This window comes from Metarhizium acridum (genome assembly GCF_019434415.1).
Source record: "Metarhizium acridum strain ARSEF 324 chromosome Unknown scaffold_568, whole genome shotgun sequence".
NCBI classification, from domain to species: domain Eukaryota; kingdom Fungi; phylum Ascomycota; class Sordariomycetes; order Hypocreales; family Clavicipitaceae; genus Metarhizium; species Metarhizium acridum.
This window is the reverse complement of record NW_027094041.1, coordinates 2,301,790-2,318,116: the sequence shown is the minus strand read 5'-3', so window position 1 is coordinate 2,318,116 and position 16,327 is coordinate 2,301,790. Positions and strand designations below refer to the sequence as shown.

The following is a 16,327-nucleotide window of genomic DNA, read 5'->3' as shown; positions in this document are numbered from 1 at the left end:
CACAGTGGCATTGTGTGCCCTGGAAGGTGTAGATACCTTAAACATGGGGCCAAGACAGGTCGCTGTCTTGAGCGAGCAGCTGTAGGATGATTTCACTTTTGCTGAAGTTAGGCTATAATAAAGGGACGAGCGCCGCCGCGCGATGCAACTTTCTAACGCTCTTTAGATCTTTTGATTGGACTTGTTCGCCATGCAGCGCACCCCGATCAGCATTACGAGCACCACGAGCAGAGCCGTGTGATGGCTGATGCCGGCTGCAGACTGCGACTTGAGTGACTTGTGGAATTGAGCAAAGGCAAACGTCCTTCCTTGTGCGGATGGACCGTTGGAGATGATTGTTTATGGTCTCGTGTCGGTCTACTGACCTCCTCACCTTGCCAAACGTGGTCGGTCCTCGTGCTACATGTTCGTTCTTGAGTAAGTCATTATGTACTCCGGAGGTATTTCAGCATAGATGCTCCGTACTGAAGTTGGTAGTTATGGAGAAACTGCGGAGTACGGAGCACTCAAACACCATGTCTGTATTATGGAGACCAGCCAGGTCCCACTCCTCGTCTGCACCAAGCTCGTAAACACGTTCCTCTCTACAGCAAGCTCTCTCCAAGTCTTCGTCAGCCGCCATGCCATGGCGATATCTGTCGCCCGCCAGGCTGTCCAATGTCTCTCCCAATTGTCCATGAATATGACAACGGCGACGCCGACGACGATAGCCTCTACTCGATAATCTCGACGTCGCCAGGTCTCGACACCGCAACCTCTCCTAGCGAGTATGGACACGACGATGTCGACGATGATTTCGAACAGTTTTCTCTTGATGAAGATGGCATTGGCGATGGCGATGGCGTCAACTCGGAAATTTCATGTGGATGCTCGACTTCAGTGACGCCAAGCGCGTACGAGGATGAGGTAGCATATGGCCGACGATACCACGGTTTCCGGAAGGGCCGCTACCCGTTGCCCAACGACGACTTGGAGCAGCGAAGAGAAGAAACAAATCATGCTTTAATGTTAGAACTTACTGTATGTGCTTTGGCCTTCTTCGGCACCCGAGTCAGCATTCGCGGCATCTTCATTGACTCATGCCAACCCATTGAATTCCGAGAACTGATAGCCACCCAGGGCGGACGACTCTTTTACTCCGACATTGGCAAGTATCCGCACAAAATTATTGATATTGGGACAGGAACTGGTATGTCTTTTGTTGTTGCGGGAGTATACTGACTCGATTGATTACAGTGCTAACAAATACTTCTAAGGTACATGGGCCATAGACGGTAAGCTGGACCAAACCTACAACCTGCTTTGTGCAGGACGATGTAGCTCGACAATCTAGCCCCTAACTCCTTCTAGTGGCGGACCAGTACCCAAGTGCAAGTGTGGTTGGAACCGATCTATCCCCTATACAACCGAAATGGGTACCTGTGAACGTGCGAATGTATGTGGACGATTGCGAAGAGCCTGATTGGCTCCACGGCTCCAACTTTGACATGGTACATTTTCGCGGAGTGGCAGGCACTCTACGAGACCTGGATAGAATGTTGAAGAGAACTTATCCGTACGTTTTATTTCGACAGCACAGGGCGAGGAATATATGGCTAATCGCGTGGCAGGCATGTGCGAGATGGTGGATGGGTAGAGTTTCACGAGTTCATTCCTCAAATATTATGTGACGATGGAACCATGAGTAAAGAGGACCCATTACGAATATTTTTCGACGCCTCAACACAAGGTCTACGAACCTTTGGTGGCGAGCCCCTGAGAGCGCTCAACTTGGAAGAGACACTTGTTGGCGCCGGCTTCACAAATATCCATGTTATCACAAAGAAAGTGCCCATTGCTGCTTGGCCACGAGATAAACATTTGAAGACAGTTGGCATGTTTACGAGGGCGGTAATACTAGATTCGCTTGGCGCTCTCGCGGCCAAGCCACTGGCAGCTCTTGGAATACCTTCAGAAGACCGCCGATCTCTAGTCACGCAAGTTAAACGAAGCCTCAATGACCGGAGGATACACCGTTATATGAAGTTCGTCATTTGTTACGGGCAGAAGAGAGAGGATTCCTAGTCGGCGTCGCCTCCTCTTCAATAAAGCCGAGACAGAGAGCGTCTGATTATGCCACCTTACCATACGAATTGAAAGGTGGGGTAGTCAAGTTCCTCTTTTTAGAGGAGGCGACGCAGGAGAGGTTAACGCTGTATAAGACTTATTATTAATACTTGGGCCTCGTTGGAACCGCCTGTTTTTATTTATTTATTTATTTTTTCTATCTTGGTACCAAGTATCTTCGGCCGCGTCTTTTAATGGGTTTGATGGCTCCTCCGCTTTCTATGGAACTGGCCGAGTTGGCGTTAATATGTGACCAAGGTGCATTGGGCACGCACTGATCGGCAACTAGCACGAGGAAATAGATGAATAATCCCTTCGTAATACATACAAAATTTTTGACCCGTGACCCTGAAAGTTTGGCCTTTCTTTCTTTAAATGACAACCACATTCCTGTATCGTCATTGGACGCTGGGTTAGTGGTGGTGCCCAAGAGTTGTGGAGGATGACAAAGCGAGGTCCGTCTCGGCGCCACTCCGCTAACTTCTAGAGCTTTAAAGCTTCACATTGCGCACCCCATCCGTCAAACCTGAACAATCAAACCAATCCGCCGAGCAAACCGCGCTCGCGCAAGTCGCGCAAACCTCAGTACATTATTGAGCCTCGCAGAAAGCGCTTGCGAATCTTCCAGCGCTTCCGACCCGCCACCATGGCGACCGCAACCACACCCGCAACAGCAGCCTCCTCCATCCTGAACCACTCCTCCCAAACCTACAACTTCCGCTTCTCGCCCTTCCTCCGCGCCACATACCAGGTCGGCCTACCGCTCGATCGGCCCGTATGCAAAGCATACCAATCCGGCAGCTGTCCAAACGGCACACGATGCACAGAGCGGCACGTCCAAGACGCCAAGACGGCGCAGGCAACAGGTGGCCTCAATTCGCTCGTGTGCAAGCACTGGCTGCGCGGGCTCTGCAAAAAGGGCGAGCACTGCGAGTTCCTTCACGAGTATAACCTCCGCAAGATGCCCGAGTGCAACTTCTTCATGAGGAACGGGTACTGCTCCAACGGCGAGGAGTGCCTCTACCTGCACGTCGACCCGTCGTCGAGGCTGCCGCCTTGTCCGCATTACGACATGGGCTTCTGCCCCCTGGGCCCGCTGTGCTCCAAGAAACATGTTCGGAGGAAGCTGTGTGTGTTCTACTTAGCCGGGTTTTGCCCGGACGGCCCGGAGTGCAAAGCCGCGCATCCCAAGTGGAGCAAGGATCTGGACAAGCCGACTGTCAAGGCGGATGGGAAGGAGGAGGATGATGGCCATGTGGACAGTGGGATGAGGGGAGACGACGATGGCAGCGAGAGGGTGACGAGAGACGGGATGGGACGCGGCGATAGGGACAGGGACAGGGACCGGGATAGAGATAGGGATAGGGATCGGGATCGTGATCGTGACAGAGACGATGGTAGGCATGGGGGCAGGTTTAGAGGCGGTGGGAAATGGAGAGGTGGACGGGCCGGCCGGTTTAGAGGAAGAGGGCATTGATTTCCTCGATGGGCGCAAAATCTAGTCGATCCAAACCTAGATGATGAGTGTGAACTATTGTTAAATAGCAGTTTCTTTATGCCTTGATACCCAGGTTCAAAAGAAGAGCAATAGAATAATTTTTCTGAAGATTCAATGCGTGTGATCGCAGGTCCATTTACAAGAAACAAGTAGATATATTTTGTATCTCTGTTTACGGCTTAAATTGGAATGGTCATTATATACAAGTTATTGGACGTCATATCAGTCTCCGAGTCTATTTCTACGTCACGATCGGGGAGAATTCGGTACTGGAGGCACCCAGAGACTACTCTCGGTAGCATCAGCACTCCATACATTGCGCTCGGATGGAACAGCAATGAATTCATTGGAGGAAGTCGTCGCCGCCTCACCATCCTCGCTTTCTTCGCGCTCTGAGCCGGCGCAGGAACTGGTCTTCCAGGTCGATAGCTCATCTACTTTCCGAATGCCCATCATCCAGGAAACAAGACTGCGGGGGGCCCATCGTCCAACAAAACCATATACGCTGGAGCCGAGGCCGATGCGAACCGTGTCTCCCGTGATGGTACCGTCCATGACATCAAAGACGGCGTTGTGGAGTCGACGCAGGGAGCTGCCTTTCAAGCCGCGGACTCGTCCACCAGAGATGGCGGAGCTAGTTTGTGCGACGAAATTGCGCCCGTAGACGTGCCGTGCACCATCTGGCCAAACCAGGGGTTCTTGGGGGTTCCCAGCAGAGACCAGTCCTCGGTGGGAGATGGCTGCTCGCGAGGGCACAAAGCTTGAAAAGTCAAAAGTGCCAAGCTGCATGTGTGTCACTGCGATATCGAGAGGTCGAAGCTCGGCTGTCAAAACTTCGGTAAAAGCTGAAAGGGCAGAGCACACAGTCGCTTCAGGGGCGTGGAATGGTGGGTTGATCGAGGAGATAATCGAGGGCGTGAAAACGAGGACCCTGGGAGGAATCCATTTCTCGCCTATTGGCTGCAGACGGGATGCCAACAGTGGGAGGAATGCCTGGATTGTGAGAATTGGTTGAAGCAGATGTGTGTTGAATAGATCGGCGAAACTCGACGGTGGGATGGTGGCGATGGGTGACGTTTGGTAGTGTAGGCTGGGAATAAGAATTACGGATTTGAGAGTCAGGGTATTTGGTTTGATGTGAGGACCGGGAGCTTGAGGGGATTGCAAAAAGGCCGCGAAGCGTTCGATGGCAGCGCCTGCTTGAGGCGGCTAACAAAATCAGTCAGCATCAAACGCTACGACAGCAGGCATGGGAGACAAATGACACTAACATCAGTTGTATCGAGGCCAAGGGGTCGAATGTCTGGCCTGGACAAGGCGTGCACCATACTTTCATCCTCGGCGGCATTGCATACAATGTAGACAATGAAGCCACGTCTTTCCATATCCAGAGACAAAGATTTGGTCAGGGGTAGGGTCGGGGACCCTGCGATAACCACTACCTCGGTACGCCCGCCATTTCTCGCTCGTTTCGCTCTTCTAGTTTTTCTCATTGACCTGCTTGTCTGGTATCCTTTGAATATCACGGTACCACAAGTGAAGATGATGACAGCCGCCAAAATCTTGTGCCGTGATACCCAATCTTGGACCTTTTCGAACCGCGTCATGGACACGACGGCGACAGCCGGTTTCACTGGAGGGCTTGGCTTGGCGTATTCGGGCAGCCATTTTGCTTGTGAAAGTGTCTCGCGGACAATTCTGGCGGCTTGATCGACGTTTTGATCTATGTATTCAGCAACATCATTGGAGTATTGCTTTAGCTGTGGCGGGATGTGCGCGAGCTGTTGCCAGGCAGGGACAGCTTCAGTTAGCAGCGAAGGACACGGGAAAGGATGAAGTGATGACTGTGTGATTGTGTAAGCTTACCACGACATCTAAAAACTGCTGGTCGTCGGCAGACATGATGAAGTATGCGTGTTATGATATGCAGTCGACAAGGCGGCGTTGGGTTCACATGACGGAACATCTGGGCTTTCTCTTCTTGTTGATGTGGAGAAGATGCTGTTGCGGTCCGCCAGTGCCGTTAGCAGGGATTGCGGGGTGGAACGTGGTCGCAGCTCTGTGATTGGCTGGGGGAGGGAAGCTCTGTCAGGGTCGGAGCGCAGGCCGAATGTGTAAGAAACAGAGCATTGGAAGTAGTGGAGTTTTGTAGTTTTGTAGTTTTTATAGTTTTTCATATAATAAATAATATTAAATCTAATAAAATACTTATAAGATTATAAGTTTTACGAGTAAATAGTATGAATTTTATACTATAAGCTAATATAAAAAGTGGGTCCTTGTAAGCTCTTATAAGCCTAGAACTTAAAAAACTACAAATGTAGTTTTTATAGTGTAGTATAATATAGTAATTTTTCATAAAATTATACAATCTAATTTTATAGCTTATTAGGAGTTAAAAGGGCCCACTTTTTTACGTAAGCTAATTGGTTATAATATTAGCTAATTTATGTATTTATTATTATAATTCAAGTATTTTATTTAATTTATTATTAAATATTTAAGCTTTTTAAAAATTGAAAATATAGTTTTCTTGTTAATGCTCTAGTTTAGTAGTAATAAAGGCCCTGATTCTATAAACCGCAACTAATAGTTAGCCGGCTAAAAACACTATATATTACGTATACATATAGCGCTTACTTATTTTTAATAAGAGATTTATATATAAAGTTATGAATAAAACCTATATTATTTATAATCTCTTATTTATAATGTATTACGCTAATAGGGACCGCGTAAATACCTGTAAAAGAAAGTTTTTAGCTAATTCTAAGAGCTAAATATAATTCGTAAAAACGTGCTAAACACATTATTATACTACTAATTAGCTAGACCTAGTAGAGTAGTATAAGGGAAAACCCTTTCTATAAAAAGAAAAACCCCCTCGCTTTTATTTCGGGTTATCCCCGCCCCGCTATAACCCTAGGGTTATATAGAGCATATTCCATATTATGTAGGTTAAAGGTACCTACTAGACTAGCTGTCCTAGTGGTGGTTCGTTAGAGCGTGTGTGGTGGTGAGTCCAGGCTGGGTCCGGGTTAGCCTCGGTGCTCTGGACGGTTATCTTTCCTAGTATCTAGGCATTTAGGGTTATCACGTATTTTTCTCTTAGCGTCGTGTTATGCCGTACCATTCTAGGCCCGGCGTTAGGTAGCGTAATATATTATAAATAAAAAGGTATAAATAATTTAGGTTTTATTTATAACTTTACATATAAATCCCTTATTAAAAATAAGTAAGCGTTATATTTATGTAACGGTGGCTTAGGTTCTAAGGCACAGTAGGTCTGTTTCTTAGGAAGTAAGTTAGGTTAAATACTATAAAGTAGCTTTTAAGTAGTATTATAATAAGGCTATTAAGAGTATAACTCTTAATAGTAAAACTATTACTTAGATTAATTAATAGAGAACTAGACTATTTAACTATAGGAATACTTTCTTCTTAAGTACTTATTTATCTCTTTATTATAGTTCTAAATTAATTAGCTTAACTATTAATCCCTTTAAACCTTAATTAATTAGCTTAAGGTTTAATTAGTTTAATTCTCCTTAGTTAATATATTTAAATATTAACCTCTTTAATCGCCTCTTAGGTTATATAGCTAGTTACGTGCTCTTACCTTCTTCTTATACCTATAGGTTATACTTATTTTAGCTAGTATAGTCCTATCTCGTATCTTATATAGTATTATTCGTAATATTATACCTCTCCTTTATTAGTTTTATTCTTAAGGCTATTAAAATAGGCCGGCTTAAGTATTATACATTTTCTTTCTTCTATTATTATATGTTATTATATTAACTAATTATATCTTAAAATAGCGGTTTAAAGCTTTATTTACTTCTTCCCTTTACTAGGATAACCTTCTTTTTATAATAATTAATAATTTATCTTTATCCTTTATAAAGGCTTACGCTTATTACGCTTATATAGAACTTCCTTAATGTAAAGCCTTTATTTCTAATTTAAGTTATTATATAAAGTGTATAGTAGATAAGTAAGAGAATTATAATATTATAGGGGTAACCCCTTAATAGCTTTATAGTATTATAAATTAATATTATAAGCTTAAAAGGGAGCTTAAAGAAGCTAAGAAGCATACCTTAACTAAGAATTAAAAGGTCTTACGTTTATAAAAATAAAAGAAATTATAGTTTAAAAAAATAATACGTGTAATTACGCGTAATATTAATAACGTTAAAGAGTTAAAACGTATAAAACGTAAGGAAGCAAAATAGCTTTAAAAGACTATAAGGGTTCTTTTTACTCCTTTTAAGAATTTAGATTCTATTTTAATTTATTTCTTAAATACTAAATTTAATATTAAGTTATTAGATAATACTTAAAAGATTAATTAGAATGCGTTTCTTAGAAATAAAATTATTTAAGTAACGTTAAGTAATTTATAAGGTTTTTAGCTAGTTTTTAAGTGTTTTTAGAGTTTAAATATCCCTTTTATTTAACGAGATAATAGCAATTCTTTATGTTTTCCCGTGCTTTAAGTATTCGTTTAACTTTATATTTATTAGTATCTTTTATTATAATATTTATAGCGATTATAAATTTATTTAATGCTTTCTCTAGTAGTAATATATAAAATATAGAATGGATTCTTATTCCATTTAGTAATAATAGTTTATAGTTAATATTTAAGATTTTTCGTTTAATAAGAAATAGTTTAATCTTCTTTTAGTTAAGTTTATTATTAGGTTGCTTAGTTTTAATATTTTTACGAATAAGGTATACTTTATATCCCTTCTCTAGAATTAGCGCTAGTAATCTCTTTCTATTCGCGTAGTGTTTTATTTAGTTCTGTAAAAATATCTATTCCTATTATAAGTGTTTTTGTATTTCTATTATAGTTACTATATGCGTTATAGCTGCTAGCGCGTTTACATTCTGTGTGTTACGAATAACACTACACAAGACACGGGACGGGACCGCACCGGCTAGGACAGGCATAACCTGTAGGCATAAGAAGAAGGTAAGAGCACGTGACTAGCTACGTGATCTAAGAGGTAATTCAAGAGGTTAATATTTAAATATATTAATTAGGGAGAATTAAACCAACTAAACCTTAAGCTAGTTAATTAAGGTTTAAAGGGATTAATAGTTAAGCTAATTAATTTAAGACTATAATAGAGAAATAAATGAATACTTAAGAAGAAAGTATTTCTATAGTTAAATAGTCTAGTTCTTTATTAATTAATTTAAGTAATAGTCTTACTATTAAGAGTTATACTCTTAATAGCCTTATTATAATACTACTTAAAAAGCTACTTTATAATATTTAACTTAACTTACTTCCTAAGAAATAAACCTATTATACCTTAAAACCTAAGCTATTATTATATTTTAATTAATTCTATTTAATAAGTTACCTTAAAACTTTAAGTAATAATAACTTTTAAGATATTTACTTTAAGCGAAAAAACTATTAACCTTAAGGAGATAATAAAGTATCTTTATAATAAGATTATTAAGCTTAAGAAGTAGAATTAATAGCTTTTTAATTAATAGAATAATCTTTATAAGAAACTTAAGGTATAAGAAGAGAAACTTATAATAGTTTAAAATCTTACACTTATATCCTTTATTAATAATAATAATATACTAAAATTCCCTAAGCTTAAATTATATAATAGTTATAAGGGTAATATAAGAAACTTTCTTATATAAGCCTAAGCTTACCTATAAGTTAACGAAAAAATCTATATAATACTCAAGTTACAGATTCTTTATATTAATAACCTTTTAACTAGAAAAGTAATAGAATAATAAAAGCTAACCCTTCGCGTATATCTTAAGTATAACGTTAAAGTTAAAGTAAAAGTTATTTATATCTTCTTTAATTATAAAACCTTTAAAAAATAACTTCTTATTATATTTAAAAACCCTAATAAGTATAAAGAAGCTATATAATAGCTTACTTAACTTAAGTAAATTGAATTTATAGCTTATTATACTAGGGAGTTTAAACGTATTATAATAAAACTTAATTAAAATACTAAACCTAAAATAAAAGTCTTCTATTAAGAACTTAAAAAAGAAGTAAAGAATAACATTTATTAAGAAGATTATCTTAAGTTATTTAATAACTTTATTAAAATAATTATTAAGATAAATAACTGTTTATATAAGTAATATTACGAAAAAAGTTACAGGAAATTTAAATTATATACTAGGTTTAATAAACCTAATAATAGTAAGCTACGTCGAATATTAATAGTATACGGGTATTACGCTAAACCTATAAAACTTAATGCTATAAATAAGAAAAAGGGGAAGACTTATTATAATTATAGTAAGACTAGACACTTTATAAATAAATATAAAGCCCTAAAAAAGCTATAAAAGCTAATTCTTAAAGGCAAAAAGCTTTATACTATAAACTAAGAAAACTTACCTACGCGAAATCTTAGTATAATAAGTAATAAAGAAAGCCTTACGTTAATAAATAATATTAGTTTAAATAAAGATTAAAAATTTAAAACCTAACTAATACCTAATAACTTTTAGAAATACTAGATACTCTTATTAAAAAGTAAACCTTTACTAGAATAAATCTAAGAAGAAGAGAATTATTTAATTAAGAAAAATAAACTTAAAATTAAATATAAACTCCTTAATTAAACCTTTTATTATAATAATAATTACTACACGCACCTTAATAATAAGTAAGGTAACAAATAGTTTCTATAAGAATAAAAGAGAAGAAAAATAACCCTTATAATATAACTAAAATTACAATAAACTAATTTAAAGATATTAAATGAAAAGTTATATTATACTTAAAATAACGTATACATTACCTAAGCTATAACCCTATAATATAAGGAGAAAGAGAATTATATAACTATAAGTAACTCGCTTAGCTTAAGTTTAATTAATATAAATAATAGATTAAGTAATTACTAAGAAAGCTCTAATAATACGTTAAAAGATAATTATTAATAATAGCACCTAAAATAACGCGCTAAAGAATAATATAAGAATAGAATTAATAAATTAGGAAATAACAGCTATTATTATAATTAAAACTAATTCCTTAACGGAGATTTAATAGGTCTTTATATACTATAAATATTAGTAGTATAATACACCTTATAATTAATATAACTATAATAGAATAAAGAATTCAGGTAATAATTAATAGCGGAGTATAAGAAAATTTTATCTTGCTAAATCTTATTAATAAATTATAATTACCTTAAACACTTAAAGATAAGCCTTATTAACTTATAACTATAAAAGAAATTATAATAAAATATAGTTAAGGAGTAGTTAATATAAAAGTTACGTAGCTTTTAGTTAATATATAAGGTATAAAACACTAAGTTATACTAGATATTATAATAATCTTAAAATATAATATTATATTAGGGATACCTTAATTATAAGTAAGTAATCTATAAGTTAATTAGAGAACCGGCTAACTTTAATAGAATTTACTAGAATACAATTATAAAGCTAAGAGTAGCTTATAAAGAGCACCTTATTTAAACTATAATAGGCCTTTAAGAATATATATAATTACTAGAGAGCTAAAAGCTAAGATAATAAAGATTTTTAAGAAATACTTAAAGTATAATAAGCTATTTAATAAAGAGCTAAAAATAGAACTACTAGAGCATTTATACTAAAACTACGAGATTAGACTCTAGCCTAGTATTAAACTAACATTTAATAAGATTTATTCTTAGAACCCTAAGTAAAATAAAGCGCTTAAGAAGTATTTAAAGGACATATTATAAAAGGGATATATAAGACTATTAAAGTCCCTAGTAGAATACCTAATCCTATAAGTATTAAAGAAGAATAAGAAACTATAATTATATATTAATTACTAACACTTAAATAAGATTATAATTAAGAATTAATACCTATTACCGCTTATAATAGAAATTAAAGATAAAGTTAGAAAAGCTAAATAGTTTATTATACTTAACTTAAAAGAAGCTTATAACCTTATATAAATAAAAGAAAGCTATAAGTAAATAATAGTATTTTAAACTAGTAAAGAACACTATAAATATTTAATAATACCTTTTAGGCTTACTAACGCACTAGTAACCTTTTAAAGAATAATTAATATAATCTTACGAAAATAACTAGAAGTATTTATAGTTATATACCTTAATAATATTCTTATTTATTTAAATACCCTTAAGAAATATAAATAATATATATATAAGATACTATAAACTCTATAAAATAATAAACTCTTAGTTAAAGCCTTAAAATACTAGTTTTACTAGAATACTATACACTTTCTAGGGTATATACTTATATACAAAGAAATATAAATAAGCTTAAATAAGATTAAAACTATTAAGAAATAGCTTATACTAAAGAATTTAAAAGAAGTTAAAGGATTTATAGTATTTATAAACTTCTACTATAAGTTTTTAAGCGAATATAAAGATATTTTATAACCTCTTATAAACCTAATAAAGAAAGAAGTTAGCTTTTAATAAAATAAACTAAAAGCTATAATATTTTAAAAGATAAAAGATTTAGTTACATTAAAACCTATATTAAAAGTACTTAATTAAAATAAACCTTATAAGCTTAAAATAAACGCCTTAAACTTTATACTAGGCGAATAGCTTAAATAATAAGATAATTAAGGAAGATTATATTTAATTATATTCTTCTTAAAGAAACTCTATAAACTTAAACTTAATTATAGGATTTATAATAAAGAACTTATAGCTATTATTAAGTGCTTTAAAGAATAAAGATATTATCTTATAGAAGTAAAGCATTAAATTAAGGTTTATATTAACTATAAGAATCTTATATTATTCTTAACTATAAAGAATTTAAATAAATAATAGATTAAATAGTATAAAACCCTTATAAATTATAACTTTAAAATTATATACTATAAAGGATTTAAAAATAAAAGAGTAAACGCGCTTAGCTAAAGAGAGAACTTAAAATCAAATAAGTAAGTAAGTAATATACCCTTATTACGCGCTATTAAGAATAGGAACCTTATACTAGATACCTAAGAAATTAATATAACCTAATAAGTTAAGCTAAATAAAATATAAATATATTAGATCGTATTATATATTAATAATAATAGCTATTTAAATAATTAAGAAACGAAAACGCATTTATCTAAGAAAGGTAAGACCTTTGTAACGGTGGCTTAGGTTCTAAGGCACAGTAGGTCTGTTTCTTAGGAAGTAAGTTAGGTTGAATGCTACAGAGTAGCTTTTTAAGCAGTATCATAATAAGGCCGTTAAGAGTATAACTCTTAATAGTAAGACTATTGCTTAGATTGATTAATAGAGATCTAGACTATCTGACTATGGGAATACCTCCTCCTTAAGTATCCGTTTATCTCTCTATTATAGACCTGGATTATTTGGATCGCCTAATGATCCTAATGATCCCGTCTCGTTAGATCATCTATATGATCCAATGAGCCATCACGTGACTTAATGTCCTTGTTAGTTAGCAGCTGTGCCTACCCTTGCCAGTGCGGCCTAGCTTCCCGCGTCTCGTGCAGTGACGTTCGTAACATAATACCCCTCCTCTATTGGTCTTGTCCTTAAGGCCATTAAAATAGGCCGGCTAGGGGCTTGGGTAATTTTCCCTTCTTTATCCTCCTCGTGTATTATTATGTCAGCTAATCGTGTCTTAAGACCTTCCATCCGATCCCGTAAACCTTCTCGTAAGAAAGACGAGCGAAACGCCCTTCTTGAGTTGATGATCGGGAATCTAGTTGATATGCCCGCTTGTTCCTTTTGCCGAGATTAAGGCCTCTAGAATTGCAAGGCGTCCGACGTGGACTCGTCTCGTTGTTATAAGTGCATTCGTTTAAACAGGTCTTACTGCGATATAAATCCTCTTACCCCGCAGCAGTTGCGTCGTATCGGTACCTAACACTAGAAAGCTGAGTCCGAGTTAGAAGCTGCCGAGGAAGAACTCGAAAAGGCGAGCGCTAAGGTGCGTCGCTTACGAAAATAAAAGAAATTATAGTTTAAGAAAATAATGCGTGCGGTTGCGCGTGGTATCAATAACGTCAAAGAGTTAGAACGTGTGGAACGTGAGGAAGCAGAATAGCTTTAGAAGGCTACGGGGGTCCTTTCTACTCCTTTCGAGGATCTGGATCCTGCTTTGGTTCGTTTCTTGGATGCCGAATTTAGTACCGAGTCGTTGGACGGTGCTTAGGAGATTAATTGGGATGCGTTTCTTGGGAATGAAACTGTTTAAGTAACGTTAAGCAGTTCGTGAGATTTTTGGCTGGTTCCCAGGTGTTTTTGGAGTTTGGATATCCCTTCCATTTAACGAGATAATGATAATTCTTTGTATCTCCCCGTGCTTTAAGTATCCGTTTAACTTCGTATTCGTTGGTATCTTCCGTTGTGATATTTATAGCGATTGTAGATTTATTTGGTGCTTTCTCTAGTAGCGATATATGAAATATAGGATGGATTCTTATTCCATCTAGTAATAATAGTTCGTAGTTGGTATTTGAGATTTTCCGTTTAATAAGGAATGGTCCGATCTTCTTCCAGTTGAGTTTATCGCTGGGTCGCTTAGTTTTGATGTTTTTGCGAATAAGGTATACTTTATGTCCCTTCTCTAGGATTAGCGCTAGTAATCTCTTTCTGTTCGCGTAGTGTTTTATTTGGTTCTGCAAAAATATCCATTCCTATTGTAAGTGTTTTTATATTTCTGTTATGGTTACTACATGCATTGTAGCTGCTAGCGCGTTTATATTCTGTGTCGCATGTGTTTCGATAATAGGGTTAAATCCGTAATTTACCCTAAATAGTAACATCTTTATGTTGTTAATCTTAAAGCTATTGTAAGCCCATTGTGCTAGTGGTAGCTATTCTACCCAATTATTCTATTAGTAGTTAACATAGCTTCGCAGATATTATTTGAGTATTTAGTTCAAGATTTCTGTTTATCCATCTAATTATAGGTGGAATGCCGTTAATAAGCTTTGTTTAATCTTTATAGTTTCTATAAGGCATTTCCAAAAGTTTAAGGTGAATAATTTGTCGCGATCCAATATAAGCTTTATTGGTAATCCATGTTGTGTAATAACTGTTTTAAAGAACATATACGCTAAGTTCTTAGTGTTACTTGATTCCTTATATAGAATGTAGTAGGCGTATTTTATGAGTTTGTCTATAATAACTAGGATACTATTGTAAGCTACTCCTGTTATGGGTTCTTTTGACTTTGGTAGTTTAACGATGAAGTCCATTGTAATAGTTTGCCATGCTCTTTCAGGTAGTGGTATCGGTTGTAATTCTTCGTATAGTACGTGTCGCGCTAATTTTGCTTTGTTATACGTGTCGTATTTCTTAATAACTTCTTATACCATTTTTCTACTTTCTAGGAAGTTATACGATCTTCTTAGCCTACTAATCGTTTTCCCTACACCCTAATATTCGTGTAGTAGGTGCTCGTGTATTTTCTTGATAAGCTGTTCTTGAAGTGTATTGGGAATATACTGTTGTTTATTATACAAGAAGGTCTTGCCTTCCTTAGACAGATGCGTTTTTATTTCCTAATTGTTTAGGTAACTGTTATTCTTAATGTATAATGTGATCCGTTGCATTTATGTTTCATCTGGCTTAACTTGCTAGGTTATATTAATTTCTCGGGTACCTAGCATAAGGTTCCTATCCTTAGTAGCGCGTAGTAAGAGTGTATTACTCACTTACTCATCCGATTTTAAGTTCTCTCTTCGGCTAAGCGCGTCTGCTCTTCCGTTTTTAGATCCTTTACAGTATATGATTTTAAAGTTATAATCCGTGAGAGTTTCATACCATTTAATCTGTCGTTTGTTTAAATCCTTTGTGGTTAAGAACGATGTAAGATTCTTGTGGTTAATATAGACCTTGATTTAATGCTTTGCTCCTATGAGATAGTGTCTCCATTCTTTAAAGCACTTAATAATAGCTATGAGTTCTTTATTATGGATCCTATAATTAAGTTCAGGTTCGTAGAGTTTCTTCGAGAAGAATATAACTGGGTGTAATCTTCCTTAATCATCTCGTTATTTAAGCTATCCGCTTAGTGCAAAGTCTAAGGCGTCCGTTTTAAGCTTATAAGGTTTGTTCTAATTAGGTGCTTTTAATATAGGTTCTAACGTAACTAAATCTTTTATCTTCTAGAATACCGTGGCTTCTAGTTCGTTCTATTAAAAGCCGACTTCTTTCTTTGTTAGGTTTGTAAGAGGTCGTGAAATATCTCTATATCCGCTTAAGAACTTGCGGTAGAAGTTCATAAATGCTGTGAATCCTCTAACTTCTTTTAGATTCTTTAGTATAGGCCATTCCTTAATGGTTTTAATCTTATTTAGGCTTATTTGTATTTCTCCGTATGTAAGCACGTACCCTAGAAAGTGCACAGTGTTCTGGTGGAACTAGCATTTTAAGGCTTTAACTAAGAGTTTATTGTCTTATAGAGTTTATAGTACCTTATGTATATGTTATTTGTGTTCCTTAAGGGTATCTAAATAAATGAGGATATCGTTGAGGTATATAACCATAAACACTCCTAGTTGTTTCCGTAAGATCGTATCGATTATTCTTTAAAAGGTTGCTGGTGCGTTAGTAAGCCTAAAAGGCATCACTAGATATTCGTAGTGTCCTTTGCTGGTTTGGAATGCTGTTATCCACTCGTGGCCTTCTTTTATTCGTATAAGGTTATAGGCTCCTTTTAAGTCGAGTGTAGTAAACCATT

The 16,327-nt window shown here is 36.2% G+C and overlaps 3 protein-coding genes across 3 annotated transcripts; 2 read left to right on the top strand and 1 right to left on the bottom strand.

Moving 5' to 3' along the window:
• Window positions 1-370: 370 nt before the first annotated feature.
• Window positions 371-2,453, top strand: J3458_020072 (uncharacterized protein). The gene is made up of 6 exons (XM_066121854.1): window positions 371-417; window positions 478-1,020; window positions 1,120-1,189; window positions 1,257-1,274; window positions 1,351-1,555; window positions 1,611-2,453. Exons 2-6 carry the CDS (start codon window positions 658-660, stop codon window positions 2,062-2,064), a joined length of 1,110 nt encoding a protein of 369 aa, XP_065973471.1. The 5' UTR covers window positions 371-417; window positions 478-657; the 3' UTR covers window positions 2,065-2,453.
• A 172-nt stretch (window positions 2,454-2,625) lies between these two features.
• On the top strand, window positions 2,626-3,699 carry YTH1_2 (RNA-binding component of cleavage and polyadenylation factor). The gene has a single exon (XM_066121853.1). The coding sequence runs from the start codon at window positions 2,753-2,755 to the stop codon at window positions 3,581-3,583; it is 831 nt and encodes a 276-aa protein (XP_065973470.1). The 5' UTR covers window positions 2,626-2,752; the 3' UTR covers window positions 3,584-3,699.
• Window positions 3,700-3,770: 71 nt separating this feature from the next.
• On the bottom strand, window positions 3,771-5,559 carry J3458_020070 (uncharacterized protein). Its single transcript, XM_066121852.1, has 3 exons — window positions 5,471-5,559; window positions 4,876-5,385; window positions 3,771-4,813 (listed from the first exon to the last, which is right to left on the bottom strand). The coding sequence occupies exons 1-3, from the start codon at window positions 5,504-5,506 to the stop codon at window positions 3,851-3,853; spliced, it is 1,509 nt and encodes a 502-aa protein (XP_065973469.1). The 5' UTR covers window positions 5,507-5,559; the 3' UTR covers window positions 3,771-3,850.
• Window positions 5,560-16,327: the final 10,768 nt, after the last annotated feature.